This window comes from Mobula birostris, chromosome 25, assembly GCF_030028105.1.
Source record: "Mobula birostris isolate sMobBir1 chromosome 25, sMobBir1.hap1, whole genome shotgun sequence".
Taxonomy (NCBI): Eukaryota; Metazoa; Chordata; class Chondrichthyes; order Myliobatiformes; family Myliobatidae; genus Mobula; species Mobula birostris.
Genome location: NC_092394.1, coordinates 21,878,265 through 21,904,948, shown reverse-complemented (window position 1 = coordinate 21,904,948; position 26,684 = coordinate 21,878,265). Strand labels below are relative to the sequence as shown.

The 26,684-nt window shown below is 39.0% G+C and overlaps 1 protein-coding gene across 1 annotated transcript in view; it reads left to right on the top strand.

Moving 5' to 3' along the window:
• Positions 1-26,684, top strand: part of LOC140187658 (sodium-dependent serotonin transporter-like) — a 64,430-nt gene that overhangs the window by 8,094 nt on the left and 29,652 nt on the right. The window contains exons 3-7 of the mRNA XM_072243180.1: positions 8,042-8,176; positions 14,934-15,153; positions 17,285-17,423; positions 21,308-21,442; positions 25,485-25,588. Of these exons, the coding sequence (XP_072099281.1) occupies positions 8,042-8,176; positions 14,934-15,153; positions 17,285-17,423; positions 21,308-21,442; positions 25,485-25,588 (733 nt within the window). The remainder of the gene's footprint in view (positions 1-8,041; positions 8,177-14,933; positions 15,154-17,284; positions 17,424-21,307; positions 21,443-25,484; positions 25,589-26,684) is intronic.

Sequence of the window (26,684 nt, the reverse complement as noted above, 5' to 3'; positions counted from 1 at the left end):
GTAAATTGTCTTAAAATTATTTTTCCAATTCCCTTTTGAAAGTTGGTATTGAATCTGTTTCCTCCAACCTTTCAGAGTTTTATGTATTGCAGATTATAATAACTCATTAAAAAACTTTATCATCATCATCTGGTCTTTAACCAGTCATATAAAACTTGATAACTGAAAACAGTTTTGATTGGTTAATTATTATGCACAAAGTTCCTTGGTGAGCACATAACGGGCGATCTAAACTGGAGCCACAGCACCTCCTCATTAGTTAAGAAGGCACAGCAGCATCTACACTTTCTGAAGAGTTAGAGGTGTGGAGGCGCCCCACCCCCATTATAACAACTTTCTATAGGAGCACTATTAAGAGTGTCCTGTCTGGCTGCATCATTGTTCGGTATGGAAGCTGCAGGGCAAGACCCTACAGAGGACAGTAAAAACCACCAAGAAGGTCATCGGGTGTCCCTCCCTTTACTTGGTGTCATTTATCGGGAGCATTGCAGATGAAGGGCCCAAAGCAATGTTGAGGATCCCTACCACCCATCCCACATGCTCTTTGACCCATTACCATCAGGAAGGAGGTACAGGAGCATCATGCCTAGAACTGCCAGACTGGGTAACAGCTTCCGTCAGGTTGTGAGATGAATGAATACTCTGCACACCACAGAGGCCTCGTCACCAGGACAGCAAGCTGTTTACTGCTTACCTGTGTTGCAATTTACTACATGCATTTTGAATTGTATTTTATTAACTTAATTGTAGTATAATATTTTGGTTTATGTGCTGTGTGTGATATATGTTGTATGGATACACCATGGTCCAGAAGAATGTTGTTTGGTTAGATATAGGTACAGTTAAATAACAATAAACTTGATATTCTTTACCCAGAGTTGCCTTTGTACTTAAATATTTAAACTGTTTTGATACTGATGTTATGCCTTCCTAAGCAAGTTGGATAGAGATAGTCTCATGCTTGAGTTAAGAATATAGAATTCCAGTATAGTGTTTTTATCCTATTATGGTTGTAATATATTTCAGTTCACAACAGTAATGATAATTCATTGGGTTCTAAATGGATAATGTTTTTTCTCTTGACTATTGTGTTTTGACATACTTGGTCAATGATACAATGAAAAAATTCAAAGTCCCGGGGGCGAGGGGGGATTAACTCTTTATAAAATTATAACACGTGTTGTTACAAAATAAAAACAAAGATGATGTGCTCTATGAAGTGACCTTCTGTACTCCGTTTAAGTTTAGGATTCTAGTTTTAGATTATGTAAATACTGTCTTAAAGATTCATGGAATGTTATGGTTATACAAGTGCTCAAGATCTATCATTGAGTAGTAGGAAACATTCCTGACATCAACTCCCCACACTTACACCCCTCCCCCTCCATTATTTCACAACCATCCTGGGAAGGCACCAACTGGAAGCCAGTATTTGTTTCAGCCCTGAAAAAAATACAAAGAATACTCATTGGGTACATTGTAATTAATGGCTGGCCATAGACTGACAATTCAGGCTCTTGAAGGCAGCTAACCTTGTTCTTGTGAGGAAAAATCACAAATGGGAAAAATCTGATTTTTTTTTTGGATGAGTGTATTGCAGTCAGAGCACCATTATTTATCACCATATTTAAATATGGTTTCTATTACAGATTGCGGAACTTTTATTATATTTAAGTGGATTTGATAAGGTAACCTAAAACTTGTGGGACTGGTACCTATGATATAAACACTATCCCTATTTTTTAATAAAGCAGTAAATATTTGAAATAAACTTAACAAAATTAAGCTGTCTTATTGCATTGGCTCATTATCAGTTTAGAAGCTACAAAAGTCATGCAGTTGGGGAAAAGAATTTGAATCTGTTGAGCTAAAAATCATGAATATTTTATGGGAAATTGCTGTTGGTATCAATCTATCACAGCATAAACTAAGCTTAAATAACAGGAGCATCATAATGAAATAAATCAAGATAAATATAAATTTTGCCAAACGGCTTTGATCAAGATTGTTACAGTACTCAAGAAAACATGACATTAAAATGCACAGCAAGTTTCCAAATCTAACGATATTGTGTATCTTTTTTTGAGATGTTTAAATCTTGATGATTTTCTATCCATGTATCCACTTTGCTGTCAACTGCAAGCTTTCTCAGTGTGTTTTATTTTTGTGTTTGGATTATCTATTTTGATGCTTGTTACTTGGCAATAGGACCAACTGAGATATTGCAATTAACACTTGAAATATGTCCATTTGTTTTAGAGCTTTGTAATGCAGACATTGGCATCCAAACTTCATAAAACTGTAGTACTATTTCTGTTTTAAACTATTGCATTATAAAATACCTGAATGTGATCAAATATTATATAAAAAGTGTTCTTTTTCTTTGTCTATACCTCTCCCGTGATTTGCTTGTCCTGTTCTTGAAGCATCTCTTATCATAGATTATTACTTACTGGAGGTCAAGCAAGAAATTCCTATTCAGTTTCATTGAACACTACTATATTAAAAATTGAATAGGAAGTAAATAAATTTGGTTTGTTGACTTCTTGTTTTTTTTTTTGCTTATCTTGTGGTAAAGTTCCTTTCCATTGCTTGGAATGTCTTTTTGATAATTGAATGGTGAAGTTAGTTAGAATCATAGAAAAATACAGCACAGAAACAGGCCCTTCAGTCCATCTAATCTTTGCTGAACCATTTAAACTACCTACTCCCATTGACCTGCACGGGGACCATAGCCCTCTATACCCCTACCATCCATGTACTTCTAAGCATTGAGCTTGCATACACTACTTGTGCTGGCAGCTTGTTCCACATTCTCACAACCCTCCGAGTGAAGAAAGTTTCCCTTAAACTTTTCACCTTTCACCCTTAACCTATGACTTCTGATTGTAGTCCCACCCGACCTCCATTTACACTCTCTATACCCCTCAATTTTGTATACCTGTATCAAATCTCCTCTCAATCTTCTACATTCCAAGGAATAAAATCCTAACCTATTCAATCTCTTCTTATGACTCAGATCCTCCAGACCTGGCAACATTCTTGTAAGTGTTCTCTGTACTCTTTCAACCTGTGTACTGCCACTACTGTTTCATAGTGTAACATTTTATTATGTTCTTTTGGTTGGCAGGGTGGAGATGTGTCTCTACCAAAGGAGATGTAAGGTGCTCCTTCCCTCTGTTAGCCTGCAGGTGACCCTTGGGTAAGGTAGAGCACCTGCTTAGCTCCCCTATCAGGGTCATGTGAAGCCATGGGAGCAGGTAGTGGATGCTCGTATGAGCTGCAGGTGCATATCACTTGTCCTGGTTATGTGACCACTGACACTGGACAGACGATCTCTGAACTGTATTGATAATGGTTGGGATCACCTGTCTTGTAAAGACACTGGCCAGAAGAAAGAAATGGAAAACCACTTCTACAGAAAAAAATTGCCAAAAATAATCATGATCATGGAGCATGATCGCCCACCTCATATGACATGACACATAATGATAACGATGATTATGTTCTTAAATTTTAAGTGACAAGATTGGAAGTTTGGTTCATTTTAAGGATGTGGTCATCACCAGCAAACTTTGTGTGAGGAAAGTTTAGAGTTAATCACTTGTTTATTTATTTAGAAGATGTGCAAGTGGGAAGGGAACATTTCTAACCCTTGTGTCACATACTTGAATCACTGAACTCCATGTGGTGGAGGAATCACAGTGCTAAACTGTTCAGTTGCATTAGAGTTACTTAAACAGGTCATCTTGTAAAATGGTTAAAACATTGCAGTGGATTTAGAGTCAAATATAAACTAGACCGGGCAGAATGCAGATTTTGTTCCCTAAAGGACATTATAAGCTAGAATGTTTATAGTAATTCATCAGATTTATTTTGAGGGGCTTTTTGTTATTTCCAGTTACTGTAAGCTGATTTTGAATTCTCAGACTGCCACAGTGGGTCTTACATTCTCTGGATTATTAGCTCAAGGTTCTGAATTGTTGATCCATAAATATATCACAAATATTTAATTTGAATGCTACCACACAAGATGGTTTTTACATTGGACGAAGGTTGTGACTTAGTGATTAACTCTGTGGGAAGCATCCTCTGTTAAAGCTTTTGTTGGAGTCCCTCTGTAAAAAGCTGCTGCTGCCATATTATCTGGAGTTGAAGGCTCTGGGCTGAAAAGGGGTAGACAGTTTTTGGACTCTATTTTTCTTTAGCCAGCCGAGCTTCCATTTTGTTTCCTCCTCACTGTTTCAAACAACCTAAGTGGTCAGCACTTGGAGGTTCCAGTGGTTGCCAGTTTCCTTCTTTTTGCCTGTGCTGATGCCAAACATCTTTCTGTCTCATTTACAGCTCTCATAGCAGAGATATGGACATCCAGTACTTTCAGTTCAGTGTTTAGTTCATTATACAATGTCCTTGAGAATATGGCCATTATCATTCATCCAGTGAACATGGGAAATCCTCTACAAATTTCATTAGATTAATAATAAATGTAAAGCTGGCAGGCTTCTTGTCTTTTGTACATTATTGGTTTGTCTACTCTGTTGGTTGAGGTCTTTTGTTGATTCTAGAATGGTTCTGGGATTTACTGAGTAAATGGTGTCTTTGATTTTAAAAAGTTCACTGTGCCAAAATGAAAATGTTATATGCTTCAAATTCTCTAATATGGTGACCTTGCCCTGCTATGAGATACTTTGAATACATCTGAGGCAGCAAAGGAAGAAAATGCATAAAAAGGATGTGAAAACTTTAGAGAGGGTGCAGAGGAGATTTACTAGGATTCTGCCTGGATTATAGAGTGTCTTAAGAGGATAGGTTGAGCAAGCTATGGTTTTTCTCTTTGGTGGGAAGGAGGATGAGAGGTGACTTGAATAGAGGTGTACAAAATGATAAGAGGCATAGATGCAGTGGACAGCTGGAGAATTTTATCCAGGGTAGAAATGATTGATATAAGAAAGCATAATCTTAAGGAGATTGGTGTAAAGTAAAAGGGGGAATGTTAGAGGTGTTTTTTTTAAACAGAGCATGCTGCCGGGGTGGTGGTAGAGGCAGATACATTGGGGACACTTAAGAAACTCTTAGGTATATACATGAAAGAAAAATGGAGGGTGATGTGAGAGTGATGCACTAGATTGTTCTTAGAATAAGTTAAAGGGATGGTGCAACCTGGTGGGCAAAAGGGCTGTTCTATGTTAAAATGTTTAACCTTTTTTAGTCTTGCACGTGTTAGAGAGACCACACTATCATAGAGTAGTGTATCAAGGACACAAGCTTGGAAGACCTTAGTGTTCTTTGCATGCTCCATTAACATGACTTTGGTCTACACTCTGTCACTCAGCTATTGCTTTCTCCAAGCACATAGTCATTTTGGACTACTGCTGATTTTCGAGCTTTTGAATGGAGTTGTCAGCAACCTCCAACAAGATGAAATAAAGACAGCATCCTAGGCCATGATAATAATCTTGCTGCTTAAGAGGGTGATTGTGTAAATCGTTATCAGATGCCGTAAAGTCATACAGCAAGTAAGCCCTTTGGTCCAGATGGTTCATGCTGAGATGCCTGATCCAAGCTAGTACCATTTGCCAGTATTTAGCCTATAACCTTCTAAACCAGGGGTTCTTGACCTTTTTTATGCCATAGACCAAGAGCATTAAGCTAGGCATCCATGGAATCTAGATTGGGAATCATTGTTCTAAACCTTTACAATGTATGTACCTATCCAAGTGTATTTTAAGAGTTGTTATTATTCTATTGTAATTTCTTTTTCTGGCAGCTCATTCCATATAGATACCACTTTGTTTCCGTGCTGTAATTGTTATATGGTTTGTTTTAAAAAAAAATGTCTCTCAAATTCATCTTAAACCTTTCCACTCTCACCTTAAACTTATGCCTTCTAGTTTTTTTTGATACTCTAACAGAAGGAAATGGATTGAGTGAATTCATCCTACCTTTGCCCCTCATGATTTTATCCACCTCTAAAAGGATTGCCTCTCAATTTCCCGTGGTCTAAAGAATAAAGTCCTAGCCTGTCCAACCTCTCTCTATAACTCAATCCTTCAAGTCGTGGCAGCATCCTTTTCAAATCTTCTCTGCTCTCTTCCCAGTTTAATGGTATTTTTTCAAGTGCAGGGCAACCCAAACTGAATATAATACTCCAAGTGTGGCTCCACCAGCAGATTGTTCAATTGTACCTTGACTTCCCAACTTTTAGAATCAAAATCAGATTTATTATCACTGGCATATGATGTAAAATTAGTTGTTTTGCAGCAGCACAGTGCAAAGACCGAAAATATATAAATTACAAAATCAAATAGTACAAAAAAGATACAACAAGGTAGTATTTATGGGTTCATGGAGTATATGGGGTATAGTCAATAAAGTATGACTATACTATATTATACTATACTATACTATTCAGATAGCAGAGGGGAAGAAGCTGTTCCAAAATCATTGAATATCAGTCTTTAGGCTCCTCTACTACCTCCTGGAAGGCAATAACAAGAAGAGGGCATGTCTCAGATGGTGTTGATCAGTCCTTATTGATGGATGCTGCTCTCTTGAGGCAGCACTTCTTGAAAATGTCCTCGTTGATAGGAAGGGTTGTGCCCATGATGGACCTGGCTGAGTCTGTAACCCTCTGCATCCTTTTGTGATCCTGTGTACTGAAGGCTCTATACCAGGTTGTGATGCAACTACTCAGAATGCATTCCTCTGTTCATCTCCAGAACTTTGCTAGTCTTTGGTGACATACCAAATCTCCTTAAACTCCTAACAATATAGAACTGCTGACTTGCCTCCCTCATATTTACATCAATGTGGCCTAGAGATAGGTCATCTAAGATGTTGATGCATAGGAACTTGAAGCTGCTCACCCTTTCCACTGCTTACCCTTCAATGAGGACTGGTATATGTTCTCCTGACTCCCCCTTCTTAAGTTCACTCCAGTTCCTTGGCTTTGCTGACATTGAATGCAAGGTTGTTGTTGTTGTGCCACCACTCAACCAGGCAACCAACTTCACATGTACAAGTCCCCACATCACTCTCTGAGAGTCTACCAACAACAAAGCTGTCATTAGCAAACCTACTGATGACATTTGAGATGTGATTGGCTACATTGCCATGAGTATGGAAGAAGTAGAACGGTGGGCTAAGCAAGTATTGTTAAGGTGCACCTGTGTTAATAGTCAGTGAAGAGGAGCTGTTAGTACCTATTGACACAGATTGTTGTCTCCCATTAAGGAAGTCAAGTATCCAGTTGCAGAGGAAAGAACAGAGGATTCGATTTTGAAGCTTAATTGTTAGTGCTGAGGGGATGGTAGTTTTAAACACCAAAATGTAATCGATAAACAGTAGCCTCATGTACATGTGCTCCAAGGCAGAGAGATGAGAGCCAATGAGATTTCATGAATTGTGGAGCAAATGTAGTGGGAGGCCAGCTTGAGTTAATTCTAGTTATAATCAACTCCTTGAATTGCTTCATTATGGTAGATGTGAGTGCTACTGGGTGATAGTGATTGAAGTACCTCATCCTGCTCTTCTTGGGCACTGGAATGATTGCTACCCTTTTGAAGTAGGTAGGAATCTAAGACGTCAACAGTGAGAGAAATAGACTATGTCCTCAAAATTGCAGCTAGTTGGCATAGATTGTCAGTACCCACCAGGTCTTCACTATCTTGTCTACCTGTGACTCTACTCTAAGTGAACCATGAGTACTCCAAGGTCCCTCTGTTTTATAACACTCCCCAGGGTCCTGCCATTCACAGTAAGAACTGTCCCTGGATTTGACTTTCCAAATGTAACACCTCCCACTTATCTGAATTAAATTCCCATTTGTTACTCCTCAGCCCATTTGTCAGTGTGGTATCATCAGCATAGAACCTATAGGACACCCACTCACATATCAGAAAAGCAATTGAAATCAGCTTAAGGCTATCAGATGTAATAACACAATTTTAATCTGAAAGTCAGAGTTTAAAATTATCAAGATCTTGAATTGATAGTTTACCTCTGTGATGCTCATGGTGTTTTCAAATTTCATAAATTGCAGGTGCCTTCCTCTTACCATATCTTCTGATGGCTGTGTTTGGTGGTATCCCACTCTTTTATATGGAGTTGGCACTGGGACAGTACCATAGAAATGGAGCCATTTCTTTATGGGCAAAGATATGTCCAATTTTCAAAGGTAAGGCTAATTGTTTCATTAGTGACACGAGAGTGCCATTCTCCTTTAAAAGCATTTAAATAAAAAAATATCTTGACACTGGAGGTAGAATTGTATTGTATATGTGGCAGTTACACAAATTAAATGGTAGGAGATGATTAAAGAGCTAAAACAGGTATTAAATCATAGAAACTTTGGCTCATTACAAGCTTGCTGCGATATTCTATGTTGGACTGAGTTCCATCTGCCCATCAGCTTCACCCTTGCTAATTAACATCTGCTGTGGTTCCTTAATAACTTAAATTCAAAAAATCTTAGCATTCTCCATTCTTGATTCCCTCTCACACTTTCTGACCTGCCTATCACGTCCCTCTGGTTCTCCTCCCCCTTCCCTTTTTTCTTTGGTCTTCTGTCCTTTCCTATCAGATTCCCCCTTCACCAGCCCTTTCCCTCTTCCACCAATCAACTTACAGCTCTTTACTTCATCCCTCCCCCTCTCCCGGTTTCAGCTATCACCTGTTACCTTGCACTATTTTCTCCCCTCCCCCCACCTTCTTGTTCTGACTTCTTTCCCCTTCCTTTCTGGTCCTGATGAAGAGTCTTGGCCCAAAATATCAACCATTTATTTCCATCCATAGATGAGGCCTGACCTGCTGAGCTTGTGTGTATTGTTCGTAATATTTAATTTTTTGTCATCTTGGCTTTAATTCTCCATTTCTTTTTAACATTCTACAAGAAAAGAACTTTACAAATAATATATCTGCCTTCAAATTTATTGATAGCTTTGCCTTTAAGCATCTGCAAACCAAATTTTGGAATATCCTCACAAAATGCTAGTAGAATTTGTGTGTGTTGCTTGAATTTCCAGCGTCTGCAGATTTTCTCGTATTTGCGTTTTGGAATATCCTCCGTGCCTTTGCCTCTGTACCTCCTCTTTTCCTTTAAAAGTTTAATTCCAGTTTCAGCCCTTTTTGCCACCTCCCCACATATTTCATTTTGAAGCTTCAAGTCCATTATTTTGTAACCTCTTTAAAGTGCTTTGTGATTCTTTTATATATAAAAACAAGAAGAACACAAGAGTTTCTGCAGATGTAACATGTTGTTGCATACATAAGATGATCTTGGCCTGGATAACCAAAGGCTTGATAAAAGGGGAAAGTTTTAAGAGTTGTTCTTAAGAAAGAAACTGGCAAAGAAGGTTTCCATGAGATTCTAGCCTCAGTAGCTGAAGGTATGACTGGCAGTAGAGGAACGATATTTGGTGCTGAACAAGAGGCCAGAATTAGAGGAGTGCAGACATTTCCAGGGGTTATGTAGATTGTAAAAATAGGAATATAGAGGGATGAGACCTTCGAAGGGTTAGTTGTAGGGGGTGACACATCACTACTGAATGCCTGTTGTCTGCTGTGTCAGAGACTATTAGAAAGTTCCACACATAAAAGTTGCTGGTGAATGCAGCAGCTTCCTGACGAAGGGTCTCGGCCCGAAACGTTGACTGTACCTCTTCCTATAGATGCAGCCTGGCTTGCTGCGTTCACCAGCAACTTTTATGTGTGTTGCTTGAAATTCCAGCATCTGCAGATTTCCTCGTAGTAGAAAGTTCATTGGGCCTGTTCTTCCTTATGTGACAAGTTAGTGATTTCTGCAAGAGTTAAAGTGGTGGTGGTGCATTTGTCAGTGCCTTACTTAGGGAAAAAATCTTTGCTATAAGAATTATTCATAAAGGAAGAGTCATTCATAAAAATAAAATTAAAGATAAAAGATATAAATGGGCACAATAGAGAAAAATGCGGGATAAGTAATGAAATTATTATCCTGTCCACCACCCCCACCCCACCCACCTTCCCAACTCTATCCCAATGATCATATTCAGAATAAAAGAATAAATATATCAATTCCATTTACTTCAATAGAACAAACTATTGCATAGTGGTGAAATCTGGATTTTGTTACACCTGGGGCATGCAGACAACTCCCTCTTAAAACCCAGAGGCTCCATCAAAAATAGATTAGGACTTTACTCTCCTGCTGCTAAAATTGCCTGTTTATAGTACAGGAAGTTTTCTAGAGCAAAACGATTAAAAGCAGCAGCCAAGAGGCATGACTGCAAACATCCAAGTGATTGAAGACCATAAGACAAAGGAGCAGAAGTCGGCTATTCGGCCCATTGAGTCTGCTCCACCATTTTATCATGAGCTGATCCATTCTCCCATTGAGTCCCACTCCCCCGCCTTCTCACCATAACCTTAGATGCCCTGGCTACTCAGATACCTATCAATCTCTGCCTTAAATACACCCAATAACTTGGCCTCCACTGCTGCCCGTGGCAACAAATTCCATAGATTCACCACCATCTGGCTAAAAAAACTTCGCATTTCTGTTCTGAATGGGCGCCCTTCAATCCTTAAGTCATGCCCTCTCGTATTAGACTCCCCCATCGTGGGAAACAACTTTGCCACATCCACTCTGTCCATGCCTTTCAACATTCGAAATGTTTCTATGAGGTCTCCCCTCATTCTTCTAAACTCCAAAGAATACAGTCCAAGAGCTGACAAATGTTCCTCGTATGTTAACCCTCTCATTCCTGGAATCATTCTAGTGAATCTTCTCTGTACCCTCTCCAACGTCAGCACATCCTTTCTTAAACAAGGAGACCAAAACTGCCCACAGTACACCAGCGCCTTATAGAGCCTCAACATCCCATCCCTGCTCCTGTACTCTATTCCTCTAGAAATGAATGCCAACATTGCATTCGCCTTCTTCACCACCAACTCACCCTGGAGGTTAACCTTAAGGGTATCCTGTACGAGGACTCCCAAGTCCCGTTGCATCTCAGAACTTTGAATTCTCTCCCCATTTAAGTAATAGTCTGCCCGTTTATTTCTTCTGCCAAAGTGCATAACCATACACTTTCCAACATTGTATTTCATTTGCCACTTCTTTGCCCATTCTTCCAATCTATCCAAGTCTCTCTGCAGACTCTCTGTTTCCTCAGCACTACCGGCCCCTCCACCTATCTTCGTATCGTCAACAGACTTAGCCACAAAGCCATCTATTGCATAATCCAAATTGTTGATGTACAGCGTAAAAAGAAGCGGCCCCAACACGGACCCCTGTAAAACACCATTGGTAGCCGGCAGCCAACCAGAATAGGATCCCTTTATTCCAACTCTCTGATTCCTGCCAATCAGCCAACGCTCTAGCCACGTATGTAACTTTCCTGTAGTTCCATGGGCTCTTGTTAAGTAGCCTCATGTGTGGCACCTTGTCAAAGGCCTTCTGAAAATCCAAATATACAACATCCACTGCATCTCCCTTGTCTGGCCTACTTGTAATTTCCTCCAAAAAAATTGTAATAGGTTTGTCAGGCAGGATTTTCCTTCAAGGAATCCATGCTGAGTTCTGCCTATCTTGTCATATGCCTCCAGGTACTTTGTAACCTCATCCTTGACAATCGACTTCAACAACTTCCCAACTACTGATGTCAAGCTAACAGGTCTATAATTACCTTTTTGCTTCCTTGCCCCCTTCTTAAATAGTGGAGTGACATTTGCAATCTTCCAGTCCCCCGGAACCATGCCAGAATCTATCGACTTTTGAAAGATTATCGCTAATGCCTCCGCAATCTCCACAGCTACTTCCTTCAGAACACGTGGGTGCATTCCATCTGGTTCGGGAGATTTATCTACCTTTAGACTATTTGGCTTCCTGAGTACTTTCTCTGTCGTAATTGTTACTGCACACACTTCTCTTCCCTGCCACCCTTGAGTATCCATTATACTGCTGATGTCTTCCTCAGTGAAGACTGATGCAAAATACTCATTCAGTTCCTCCGTCATCTCCTTATCTCCCATTACAATTTCGCCAGCATCATTTTCTATTGGTCCTATATCTGCTCTCACCTGTCTTGTACTCTTTATATACTTGAAAAAGCTTTTAGTATCCTCTTTGATATTATTTGCTAGCTTCCTTTCATAGTTAATCTTTTCCCTCTTAATAACCTTCTTAGTTTCCTTTTGTAAGCTTTTAAAAACTTCCCAATCCTCTGTCTTCCCACTAATTTTTGCTTCCTTGTATGCCCTCTCCTTTGCTTTAAATTTGGCTTTGACTTCTCTTGTCAGCCACAGTTGCATCCATTTTCATTTGAAAATTTCTTCTTTTTTGGAATATACCTGTCTTGCACCTTCCTCACTTCTCGCATAAACTCCAGCACTGCTGCTCTGCCGTCCTTCCCGCCAGTGTCCCTTTCCAGTCAACTTTGGCCAATTCCTCTCTCATGCCACTATAATTTCCTTTACTCCACTGAAATACCGACACATCAGATTTCGGCTTCTCTTTTTCAAATTTCACAGTGAACTCAATCATGTTATGATCACTGCCTCTGAAGGGTTCCTTCACCTCAATCTCTCTAATCACCTCCGGTTCATTACACAATACCCAATCCAGTACAGCCGATCCCCTAGTGGGCTCAACAACAAGCTGTTCTAAAAAGCCATCTCGCAGACATTTACAAATTCTCTCTCGAGATCCAGTGCCAACCTGATTTTCCCAATCCACTTGCATGTTAAAATCCCCCACAATTATCATGACACTGCCCTTCTGACAAGCCTTTTCTATTTCCTGTTGTAATTTGTAGTCCACATCACTGCAGCTGTTTGGAGGCCTATAAATAACTGCCATCAGGGTCCTTTTACCCATGTGATTTCTTAGCTCAACCAATAAAGATTCTGCATCTTCCGATCCTATATCACCTCTTTCTAATGATTTAATATCATTTCTTACCTATAAAGCCACACCTCCCCCTCTGCCTACTTTCCTATACACCATGTATCCTTGGACGTTCAGCTCCCAGAGACATGCATCCTTTAGCCACGTCTCAGTGATGGCCACAATATCATACCTGCCAATCTGTAGCTGTACGACAAGCTGTATGAAGCTTATTATTTTCTTTCTGATCACTTGCAGTTTCTGCCATGGAGCTTTTGCAGTACCTTTTTTCAGAATTCATAGGGCTACATGAGGAAATGTGAGCTTTACAGAAGTGAAACTTCAGCAAGCAAAACAATTTTGTTAATTCAGTACTCTGGCTGAGTTGGAGCACTCGCACCTTTGAGTCAGATGGTTTAATGGAACTCGCAGAAAAGAAAGTCTTTAAATCTGATGCTCCACTGCAGTACTGATGGAGTGCTGCACTATTGGATGTGCCATCTTTGAGATGAGAAGTTGCATTAAGGTCCTTTCAGCACAGTTAGGTGGAAGTAGAGAATATTTTGAAGACATCCCCAATGCTGTATCCAGTATTTATCCCCAATCAACACTGAATAAAGGGGTTACCCGCTCATTGTAAAAATGATATTGGTTGGAACTTGCTGTGTGCTAATTGTGTCTTTTTGACAATTACACTACAAAAATACTTAGGAGCTATGGAATACTGAGGTGTGTATGTGCAAGTCTTGACAGTTTGGCACATGAATAGGAAAGCACAATGCAAGTGAACCAGTGTCAGGACTGTTGTTGGAAAGGGCTTTACTCAAGAGGATTGGCAGAAGCGATCATATTTTGGCAACTCCTACCTTTGTCTTTGCATCCACTGCATCTTATTTAACATTTAGATATCTCAGGTGCTTGAGTACTATTATTTCAATTTGTAATCAAAATGAAGGCTATTCTGTGTTTCTGAACTCATCTGTCCAAAAAAATGTGTAAATCTGCCATATCCAACTTTCTCTTTAATCTTGCATTGCTAAAGCTCAGATGCCGTTTTACATTGTATCCTTGAATAACTCTGCTTGATCCCTCAGCGAATGTAAAAGTTTTGTATCACTCAATTCAGCCAATTGCTTGAAAATAAAAAAAAATTAAATTGTTGGAAATTGAAGTCAGGCAGCATCTAGGGAAAAAGAAATGCAGTTAATGTTTTGGGTACCAGACACTTTGTTGGAGTTTGTTTTTAATTTTCACTTACAATACTGTTGAATACACTGCGAAGAATGCCAACATCGTGGGATTTCAACGTCTCATTTTCCTTGTTCGCCTTCAGTAGTTTCTGCTTTTTTGTTTTCAGACAAGATCTGATCTATTTCTATGCTTGATATTTGAATTACAGTACACCCCTTCTTTTCCACCCCATATCATCTAAGTTTGTATGCTGTACCTTAAATCTGCAACTTTATCCAAGACCTACTGCCAATTAACTTTGCTTAAAACTTTTTGAAAGCCTAACAAATTGCAACTTTTGATCTTTCTTTTCAGAAATTGAGCTAACTGCTTTATCTTTGGTTCTTATCATACAACTATTTGTTAACGTTGCCTCAACCATCGCTTAATGATTACACTTGGTTATAAAAAGCAATTAAAGTTGTTTCTGCATATAATGTGAATTTATGCCTTGTATAATGAGAAGCAGATAAATAAGTTAATTTTCTTTAACTTGTATTATAAATGGATGTCAGTAGTGATAACTGACAAAAACCAATCCAATCATTGTCTGTGTCACACTTCCAAAACTGTTATGCATCTTGGCTATGCATCTCTATTTGTAATTTTTGATTTCTGTGCTAAATAGTACAACCTGTGTTTAGGTCCATTTAAAAATATACAGACCCCATTTATTTTGTACTTTAACCTCTAAGAATGTTAAATAGCTTGATAGATAGCATTTCATTTTTAACTCAAATGTTCAATTAAGACCTCAATATGAGCAGAGAATCAACTATTGCATTTGGATGTATCTTCTGCAGTGAATGTTTTAAAAAACTGCTTTTCTTATTCCTTGTAGGGATTGGATATGCAATCTGTATAATAGATCTATATGTTGCCTTTTACTACAATACCGTTATGGCCTGGGCTCTATACTACCTCTACTCCTCATTTACTTCTGAGCTCCCATGGACCAACTGTAACAACGTCTGGAACACTGGAAACTGTACCAACTACTTCTTAAAGGATAATGCCACGTGGACAAAGTTTTCTGCCTCTCCTGCTGAAGAATTTTATACGTAAGTGCATGTAAGTGGATGCAGAGCTTGGGGCATGAAAAGCTAAAAACAATCTTGAATCTTGACCATGTCATTTCCAGTACACAAGTGTAATGGAGAGCAAAATAATGTTTACTCCTGATCCACGTGGATATCGGATCTGTCTTTCTGTAACAATAGTCCATGCTAGAGGTAGATTTAATCATTTAATCCCTTAGTTACTTGAAAAATATCCCGCTGCTTTGCTTTTATCTAAGCTTGATGAAGATATTCCACCTATAAGTTATGATTTCTGTTCTTAGAAAGTCGAGCATAATGGGTTCAGAGCAAAAACCAAGCTGCTGGAGGGGACTCATTGGTCAAGTAACATCCTTGGAGGTAGAGGGTTTCTTGACATTTTGAGACAAAACATCAAACATAATGAGTTTAATGCTTTCTTATTTTGGCACAAGTTTCTATGATTATGTTTTAGAGCTTTGTGTGTGGTAACATCGACTGATCATTGTTTACTTCAATTTAAGAATAACAAGCCAATATCATTGAATCAAATGATCTTGCATTTACAGTAAGCCACAGGTTAGCACAGTTAATTTCATACTACCTGCACATTGCTCTGTCATAAATTATGGGCCTACTAATTCTTAGAATATACTTCATCAGGGTTTTCCCACACATTAAGGTTCCTTGGGACAAAAGGGAAATCCTGCAGAATTATCACTAAAAGAATGAATTCAATGGAAAATGCTAACAAGATTTTTTTTGTAAAGGATTCACTTTCTAGGAACACTTGGTAGCTGTTGTATTAATATGCAGCATTGGCACTTGTCCAAATGCTATCTTTAGTTTTGTCAGGCTGTTGACTTAGCAGATGGCTGCCTCTGGCTTGGTTTTGGCTTCATTGGAGTTGAGCTTTGATATACAAGTGCAAAGTTGTTTGTAGATTTTCACCCCATTCTCTTTTGTGAACAGATGTATAATAGCTACATGTCATTGTTGTAGTCATGAGGGAAGTTTTTGTGTCTCCTCCCTCCCAGCAGGTTCTCCTACCAGCACTCCTGTGGAGCTCTTCCCCTTGCTTCTAGTTAAGAACATACAAAGGCATAACTATTGCTGTTATTCCAAAAATCATATTTCAATTGTAAGCTGAGTGATGGAAAAACAAGCAACATTCTTTTGATTCACAGGATGTGGTGTTTATTGCCTATTGCTTTTGAACTGAGTGTCAAATCCATTTTCAGAGGGCAGTTAAGAATCGCATACGAGGCAGATTTTTTGCTCAAAAAGAGTTAATGTTTCACACTGTATTACTAAAACATATTTATTTAATTAACTGAGTTTTAATCCAACCATTACTATGAATTTTTATCTCTGAATTACCAGACCAGTTGAAATAGACTTGCCATGCTGCTATTCTGCCTTCAGTGGGCAAGTAGATCGTAGTTGTGAAAATTGTTGAGATACTTCCATTTGATGTCCCACAAAGTAAAGAAAATCTGCATCTATGCATGGCTGTATTTTAACAGAAGTTTCAGTTTCTTCAGCCGGTATCTATATTCCCAAAAGAGGATTGTGGGGTTTGATGTTTCTCTGAATGACTTTCATGTTCTTCTTTGTTTTTATGGCTATCTGGTTGAGAAATACAAATTTCAGAGTTGTATATGGATACATGCTTTGATAATAAATGAACCTTTGAACCTTTGTTAAATGTCTTAACAAAATCTGGCCCAGATGTTGGGAAAAATGGGAACTACTTATTGCCGCTTTGAGAACCTTCATCATCTTCTCTGCACGTGTGTGTGTGTGTTTGTCTGTGTAAAGTGCAACAGACACTTATTGTACTCTTATGTACCCCTGCAACTGTGTGCTAGGTAATGGGTGAAAGAATTGTGAAAAGCTGCAAATAGTTTGCAATAGTGCTAACTCCCAAAGCCAATTAAGAAATGCCTTAACACCCTGAAGTATCTTTCATCATATGAGCTAAAGACTCATCTACTACTTAAGGCCCTCTGTAAAACACAGTAAGGCAAATCTTGGACTGTTGAGAGAAAATTATCACAAAAGTCTTGGTACTGAAAATCATCACTGAGGCATTTTGTTGCAAATTTGCTTCTGTATGTATTCTTGTAACTTGTGACAGTTATTTTTATTGCAGTCGCAAAGTGCTTAAGATCCACAAATCCAATGGGTTGGACAACTTGGGAGGCATCAGCTGGCATTTATTTATTTGCCTGCTCCTTATATTTACTGTAGTGTACTTCAGTATCTGGAAAGGCATACGGACTTCTGGAAAGGTAAGTGAAGTTAAATCAAACTAAGTATCAATACCATATCATGAGATTATTATCCAAAGAGTAAATGACATTCCTATTTCACGTTGGTATTAAATAATTTATGAATAATTTGACACGGGGTTAGTATTTATGGAAGATTAATGTCACTGAACATTTCTTTTATTGGCCTTGGTAAAAATATTTAGATTACTTGATTGATCTATGTGGTAAAATTAGACATATTTCAAAAACATTGCTTTGATTTTAGGTCCTCATAATTACTACTCTTACAGTATGATGCTGACTAGAAACTAAATCACAGCAAAATTTACTCAGACATTGTTTAATAAGTGATTAGTATTATTCAGAGAAACAATCAAATCTATGAAGAAAACGTGCACTGGTCATACACATTGAAGACTTGAAGTAATGTACTATTTTGAAATTATTTATAGAAATTCTGATTAAGGTAATAATGCTTAATAAAGTGAACAGAAAGACACAATAATTTGGTATCCAGCTGTTTGGAAAATGCACTCCCTTTAAACAAAATGAGAACTTTATTGTGTAACCTTTAAATTTGTCTAGTTTACTGAAAAAACTTGTAATAACATAATTCTTAAAAAATTAATAACATATTGGGGTATTAATAAGAACAAATCCAAATATCTGAAAAATCTGTTAGTCCATCACCAGCAAAGTTATAATGCAACAAAGCAATGAGTCCCGAGGGAGGCAGATTATCAGAATTTTATTGTACATTTTTTTCTGTACTTGCTCATGTTTCTGCTTTCCAGTGTTCTTTTTTAGCACATAGGTTGTGCATTTTCTTGGACTTCATGCAACAGTTCCTAATGTCTTAGATTTTTTATTTCATATTTTGATACCGCACAGAATAGGCCCTTCCAGCCATTCGAACTGTGCCACCAGCAACCCACCTAGTCTAATCATGGCATAATTTACAATGACCAATTAACCTACAAGCTGGGTACAACTTTGGAAACTGGAACCGCATTCAAGGGGAGGAAATACAGACTCCTTACAGGTGACGCTAGGATTGAACTCCAGTGCCCTGAGCTGTAGTAGCTTTGTGCTACCATGATTTCATCAGTAATGCATACTTGAAGAGACACAAAAACTGGTCACTAGAGTTGATATGAAAATAGCAAAAGCTGAAGGTACTCAGTGGGTCAGGCCGCAAATGTGGAGAAGCAAAATTAATGTTTCAGAATGTTTACTTTTCATCAGAACCAGAAGGGTGAGGAAATGAGTGTGAAATACCCAACAATCGGGTATTGTCTGGTGTGGGAAAAAAAAAGTTACAATTGAACAACTTTACATTAAAACAGTCCTACTGCAATTAGGAAAGGTTGGTTTTCTGGATTCATCGAACTTGGTATTGAGTACTCAATTCTGCCATTACTCAGATTTATGCTGGAATTTAGTGGAAGAATATAGAAGGCCAAAAAGAGGTCAATATGTGAGTGGAATAAGGATTTAAAGTAGCAAGATGGCAGTTACCTGATGTGCATTTGGTTTCTCGTCGTTTTGGAGGGAGGCCATACTATGAGCATGGAATGCAATATAATAAATCAGAAGTAGTGCAATGGTTTGCTGCTTTACCTGCAAGAGCTCTTTGTATCCTTAGTTGCTGGGAATGGAAGAGGAAAAGGGGGCAAATAGTTACATGGGAAAGTTCTGTAAAAAGCCAGGTGATTGACAAAAATTGAATACTGAACTGGACAAAGTCTTTGGAATGCTGAAAGAGAGGGGAGGAATGGAATCTTGTTAAAGGTGGTAGAGATTTTAGAGGACATCCTGTTGAAAGTGGATGTTGTGGTTGCAAGGGGAAGATGAGGTGAACCCTAACTTTACATAGGTTGGGAGGGCAAGGTGAACCCTAACTTAACTTGAACTAGGAAGAAAAGGGGAAAAAGCAGAAGTGCAGGAAATGGAGCAGACACGATTAGGAGCTTTGTCAATATCTGTAGAAAGGAAGTCATGATTAAGGGAAAAGGAAGGCTTCTCAGAGGTACTGGTGTGTGATATAGTTAGGAACGAGTATTAAATTGACAAGTAATCGAGGCTCAGGGTCTTCCTGGTAGATTGAATGGCAGCTTTCTAGAGCCCAACAAAATCACATACAACAGATTTCACTAATTTCTGCCACTTTCAATGAGATCCCATCACTATATATATCCCTCTAATCTCCTTTTAAAGATTTTGAAGGGACTGTTTCTTCCACACCTCCCTGGTTCAATTTTCCATTTCCACCAACTATTCTTTTCATGGCATTTTCCAAGGGGGATGTAGTTTCTACATTTTATCTTTTGCCACCATCCAGTGACCAAAAATGAATATCCTTCCAGGTGAAGCAGCAATTTACTTGCACTTCCTGAGCTTAATGTATCGCATTCAGTGCTCATGGTATACTCTCCTTTGTCTTGGAGAAACCGAATGCAGACTGGGTAATTGATTTCCAGAGCAGTCTGCAAAGGTGACCCTGAACTTTCAGTTGTTTATCATTTAAATTCTCTGACCCAATCCCAGTCTGACCTCTGACTTTAGCCCATTATAATTTACAACCAAGCCCAAAGCAAACATGAGAAATCTCACCTTCTGTTAAGCATGTTGAATTCAAAAACTTAAAATAACCAGTCTTTTTAGTTTTGTATCTGTACTGACCAGTTTCATCTCTCACATTTTACTCAGTTTTCTCTCTTTCCGCTATTGATATGTAATTAGTTCAATATTTCTAGCATTCTCTTTGATTTCATATTTCCGGCAACTGTTGTGTACTGCAGTTCACAGCTTTGTCTCTCTACTGCCCTCATTCATCTCTCTCTATTCACATCAGCCATGATTAACTAATATTCATCACCTATTATGTAACATTGTGTTATCTGGACAATCTTAGTCACAATCGTATCGTAGACCTTTATCCTCTTTGTTTCTTCCCTCAATATGATGAAAGGTCCATGATCTGAAAAATTAACTTTATTAAGACCTGCTGAGTATCTCTAGAATTTTCTCTTTTCATTTCATGCTTCCAGCACCTGCAGGTTTTCTGCTTTTCGATACAGTGGAGCTTGTAGTAATTTATCAGAGCTATGCTTTTTTGTAGATTCTCGGATATTCCCAGTCTCTGCTTGTCATTAACTCAAATAGGTAGAGTTGTTGTTATGCCTACAAGTATGCCTCCAGTGAATGAGCCTGACTTTACAACTTGCACCTCACTATTTTTGTGAATGGTCATTTTTGGCTCAAATCATCACTATTTCCAGAAAATGATAACATTAGTAGAGCCAAACTCTCAGTAATCTCTGAACCAATGACATGAGATTTTTGTATCTCACAGCTACAAAGGAAATGGTTCTGAATTAAGTTAGGCAGATTGGCCTTTCCACATCTGTAACTGTGCTGTGACCCCATGGCCTACCTGCCTTTCTACTGAGTACAGCACTGTCAATGTCCCAGAGTCCTGTATGTACCTGTGACCTTGACCATAGCGCTGTACATCAGTACTGGCCACGCTCATGCTTTTATTTCTGTTGACTGCAACATAACACAATTCAGAAAGTCAGTCACATCTAAAAGTCAACTTTTAAATTGCTATCTTATTGTTCCAATCTGAAGCACAGTGAATTGGTTCCAGTTTCACCTATCAAACACGTGAACACACTTGTCAGATCTTCTTCTGCAGCTGGAACAAAGCACTGCTCCCATCACCACACGATTTAAACAGACCTGCACCATTGTGGACTAAGCAAAGTATAAATGATTCTCTGCAGCCTGGGAGACTCACAGCAGGCAGTCTGTATCATATAAATATTTATGACACATTCAAATGTGTGTTGTCTTGCTTATTTTTACAACTGCCTAAAATTGTTTATTTATGCCTGCAGGTTGTATGGGTAACAGCCACTCTTCCCTACATAGTCTTGTTTATTCTCTTGGTGCGGGGTGCAACCTTGCCAGGGGCCTGGCGTGGAATCCTCTTCTATCTAAGGCCTGAATGGAGAAAGCTATTTACCATCCAGGTAAGTCAACCCATGGGCAGATTGGCCCTTATTAATATACAGATTTACTACATTATTGAAACTAGTAGGTGTTCATGATATGTAACCATGTATTATCTGTTCTTCATTTCCCTCCACCTCAAATTCTGTTGAAAAGCCAGAAAATGAACTTGTCTGCCCGGGGATGAAGTAGAGGCTACCACAATAAATATATGTTTAAGACACAGATAAATTTTTGCATAGCTGGGGAATTAAGTGTTATGGTAGTTATCTATTGTATGGCAGAACAGGCTTGATGGGCCAGATGGTCTAGTCCTGATCTTTCTTATGTTATTATGTTCTTAACACCTAACTGTTTTTCTTGAAAGGTTCTTGCGATCAGAAAGACATTGTGAAACATTTCAGGTTGTGGCACAGTCATAGAATGTTCCAGTAAGGTGATGGGAGTATAAACTCAATTTTCAGACTTTCTTCCCTCTTAAATTTCTTTCTTTCTGCCTTATCTCTCCTGACAGATCTTTTTTTTTGGGCTATGAGTCCAAAAAGAGATCTTTAATAATAATATGGACTGGTTGTGCAGCTACATTTGTAGAAATGCCTGGGAGTATTTTTCTAGCATACCAGTAAAATGGTACCCTGAAGTAAAAACAGGAAATGCTGGAGATACTTATTGGGCGAAGCAGCATCTGTGGAGAATTAACATTTCAGTTCAATGACCTTTCATGAAATTGTACTCCATATTAACTTCCCTGTTTTTTTAATTGTTGCTGTCCATTCTAACAACATTACCGACAGTCTGTGGTTTCTGTATATGTATTGTGCTGTAAATAATTTTGAATATGTTCCTGTGAAGCTCTTAAAGAGTGAATATATGCAGATAAAATTCAATAATCAGGAAATTGCAGGCCTGTAAACCATACTGTGTTATCTGTCTTGCTGTTCATGAACTTCCATGGTAGTGGTAAACCTGAGTTCCAGAGAAATAAACTCTCTTCTGCTGTAGGACCGCTTTTAGAGTCCTAGAGCAAAACAGCATGGAAACAGACTCTTCAGCTCAACTCCTTCATGATGACCATGGTGCCAAGCCAGTAGTCACATTTAGCCCATATCCCTCTAAGCCCCATCTATCCATTTACTTCTCCATATGTCTTTTAAATGTTGCCACTTTACCTACCTCAACACCTTACACTGGCAGTTCAGACCAAGTATGCACCACTCTCTGTGTGAAAATTTGTCCCTGAGGTCCATTTTAAATCTTGTACTCTCACTTTAAACCTCTAGCTTTTCGTTCCCCCTCACTAGGGAAAGGACCTTATCTGTTGTCCTCATCACTTTGTACACCTCTATAGGGTCAACCCTCAATATCCTACATTACAAGGAATAAGCTCCTAATCTGCCCAGCTTCTCCATATAAGCCAGCATGTTGCGCTCTTCCCAGTTTAATGATGAGTTATAGTTCTATAATAGGGCAACCAAATATACACAATACTTCAAGTGTGGTCACACTAAAGTCTAGTACAACTGCAACATAAGGTGCCAACTTCTGTACTCGGAGACACTCAGCTAGCCAGGCAGTATTCAGGAGAAAATAGTAGAGTTAATGTCTTATGACAGCAATCATATTTAAGTAGCAGAGGGTAAGGGTGGAGTTATCAGAGGGAATGCACACCCAAGTTATCAAGGTAACCATTAAGTTAAAGACATAATCAAAGACAGAGGAAAAAGAAACTCAAAACACAGAAAATGAAATATCCAGCAAGTTTTGTTTGAATTGCTCATTTTTAAAGTTTCCCCTCTATCTTTAATTGTGTATATTCACATTCTTGGTTACCCTTTCAACTTTGGTCTGCATCCTGACACAGATGTTTACCATAAATTTACACATTTAGTCAATTCAATTCAATACTTTGTTCTCTCTATCCCTCCCCATCTGCAACTTGGAATGTTTATTTTCTCACTTTTCTATTTCTAATTAATGAGCAATTACATAAAACATTACTTTGTTTTTCATTCTCTACAGATGCTACCTCTTCTGCAGAATGCTTTGTTACTCATGTAAACAGGCCTAAGTTGACTTTCTGTTTCTGCATGTATTCTTTAAAGAACCGGGATGAATTAGCTGAGAGTCTCTCACTTTCCACAATATAATGTACAGGAAAATAGAGTAAAACAATTCTTTGAAGAATATGTGCAAAAACATGAATTATCTCTATCTCATAACTTTGCATCCAAAAGTGCTTTTTTAAGCTGGTGAAGTACTACTGAGTGCTGTCACTGTTCTAATGTCAGTCAAATAGTTTTAAGAAATGCTTATTTTATTGTTCACTACCTGGCACAATCAGATTATATGTACTGTATGTGCCTCTCCCAGTTGCAACTTGCAATTGCACACTGACTTTTGTACTTCAGTGGGATCCAGATTTGCATAGGACACGGCCTTCTGCTGTGGACTATGGAATTTGTCCATAGGGCCAGCTAAAGTTTGCAACCAGTGAGTTTCTGTCTTGATTATCTATTTATCAGTTGTGAAACAGCCAGTAAGGATCCCGGGTCTGTATATTGTTCTTACATTCTTAGTGAGACCTTTCTGATTGGGAATGACTGGTCTCCATTATAGTTTTGTAGACATTGAGTCGATTAAATGATCCACACAGGATTTGCAGGCATTGACAGGTGGGGCAGGTGGATTAGATTAGATTATGAGGACACTCAGTCCTCGCTTATTGTCAGTTAGAAATGCATGCATTAAGAAATGATATAATGTTCCTCCAGGGTGATATCACAAAAAAAACAGGACAAACTGAAGACTAACACTGACAAGATCACATAATTATAACATATAGTTACAGCAGTGCAAAGCAATACCATAAATTGATAAAGAGCAGACCATGAGCACGGTAAAAAAAAAGTCTCAAAGTTCCGATCGACTCCCGATAGTCCCCGATAGCAGGTGGTAGGAGGGAGAAACTCTCATTGCCATAAACCTCCAGGCACTGACAACTGCCGATGCATTGGAAGCACCTGACCACAGCCGACTCTGAGTCCGTCCGAAAACTTCGAGCCTCTGACCAGCCCTCCGACACCGAGCACCATCTCTGCCGAGCGCTTCGACCCTGCCCCAGTCGCCGAGTAACAGGCAAAGCTGAGGACTCGGGGCCTCTCTCCATCGGAGATTCTGGATCACACAGTGGCAACGGCAGCGAAAAAGGCATTTCATAAGTTTCTCCAGATATTTCTCCGTTCTCTCACATCTGTCTCCATCAAATCAAATCAAATCAGGATTGTGCATGGCACCCTACTTGACAGATTACAGATATCATTCACCGGAGTGGCCGCTGCGCGCTGCATCGTGCCACCATCTACTTCTCCTCCTCCTGGAGGTTAGCTTTTCCAATTTGTGCAGGTCTCCTTTATAATGCATGCTTTATTTCCTTCGGTGTCCATTTAATAATAGACACCAAAGCTAATTAAAATATTTTTAAATTTAAAAAAGTTAAAAACACAGCATGGAGTAAAATTCTATAATTCACATCCAAGGTTGAGCCATACAGTGTGTTAAAACAATGTACTTTCATGTTGGGGGCCATTATCATGGACAATTCTTGTCTCTGTTGTTCCAAAGGCAAAGGGATTGAGCAACCTGAGCTATCACCCCATGAGACATTAAAAAGAACAGTAAACTGTACAATACAACATCATTACGCAATGAATTAGCAACCACATTGAATGATAAAGAGTGCTGATTGATGTAAATGGTTCATAATGGTATGTTCTGTATTAAAGCAGATGAATAGAGATAGGATAATGAGAAAAGGAAAGATCAATATCTCTCTACAATTTGGTACTAAATTATTGTTAAAGTATAAAGCTGGCACTCTTCCAAGGTTTACTATGTTCTGCTTGTATTTGTGATGAAAGGTTGATTCATCAGCAAATAATTAATCTTCCTTCCTGTGTTTCTGTTCATCTCTCTTTTAAAAAAAATCTCAAACAATCTGTATAAAATTGCAACAGTAAACGTTTTTCTTTTGGATTTAAGTAACTTGTTTTCTTTAATTTCTAGGTGTGGGTAGATGCTGCAGCACAGATTTTCTTTTCGCTTGGCCCAGGATTTGGTGTTCTGTTGGCATTTGCCAGCTACAACAAATTCACCAACAACTGTTACAAGTCAGTCACAAAAACAATGCACGAATTATTTTTCAGCACGTAATTCTTGCTTAGACATGTATATGCAATTAGAAGTGTTGCCAATTTTGTTGAAAGTTGGCTCCCAGTGGGTTTGAGCAGCTCAGTATAGGGAAATGTATATAGCTTCATCTCTGGGACCAGTGTTGTTATAGAACATAGAACAGTACAGCACAGTACAGGCCCTTCGGCCCACAATGTTGTGCCGACCCTCAAAACCTGCCTCCCATATAACCCCCCCACCTTAAATTCCTCCATATACCTGTCTAGTATTCTCTTAAACTTCACTAGTGTATCTGCCTCCACCACTGACTCAGGCAGTTCATTCCACGCACCAACCACTCTCTGAGTAAAAAGCCTTCCTCTAATATCCCCCTTGAACTTTCCACCCCTTACCTTAAAGCCATGTCCTCTTGTATTGAGCAGTGGTGCCCTGGGGAAGAGGCACTGGCTATCCACTCTATCTATTCCTCTTATTATCTTGTACACCTCTATCATGTCTCCTCTCATCCTCCTCCTCTCCAAAGAGTAAAGCCCTAGCTCCCTTAATCTCTGATCATAATGCATACTTTCTAAACCAGGCAGCATCCTGGTAAATCTCCTCTGTACCCTTTCCAATGCTTCCACATCCTTCCTATAGTGAGGTGACCAGAAATGGACACAGTACTCCCAAGTGTGGCCTAACCAGAGTTTTATAGAGCTGCATCATTACATCGCGACTCTTAAACTCTGTCCCTCGACTTATGAAAGCTAACACCCCATAAGCTTTCTTAACTACTGTATCCACCTGTGAGGCTACTTTCAGGGATCTGTGGATATGTACCCTCAGATCCCTCTGGTCCTCCACACTACCAAGTATCCTGCCATTTACTTTGTACTCTGCCTTGGAGTTTGTCCTTCCAAAGTGTACCACCTCACACTTCTCCGGGTTGAACTCCATCTGCCACTTCTCAGCCCACTTCTGCATCCTATCAATGTTTCTCTGCAATCTTTGACAATCCTCTACACTACAACACCACCAACCTTAGTGTCGTCTGCAAACTTGCCAACCCACCCTTCTACCCCCGCATCCAGGTCA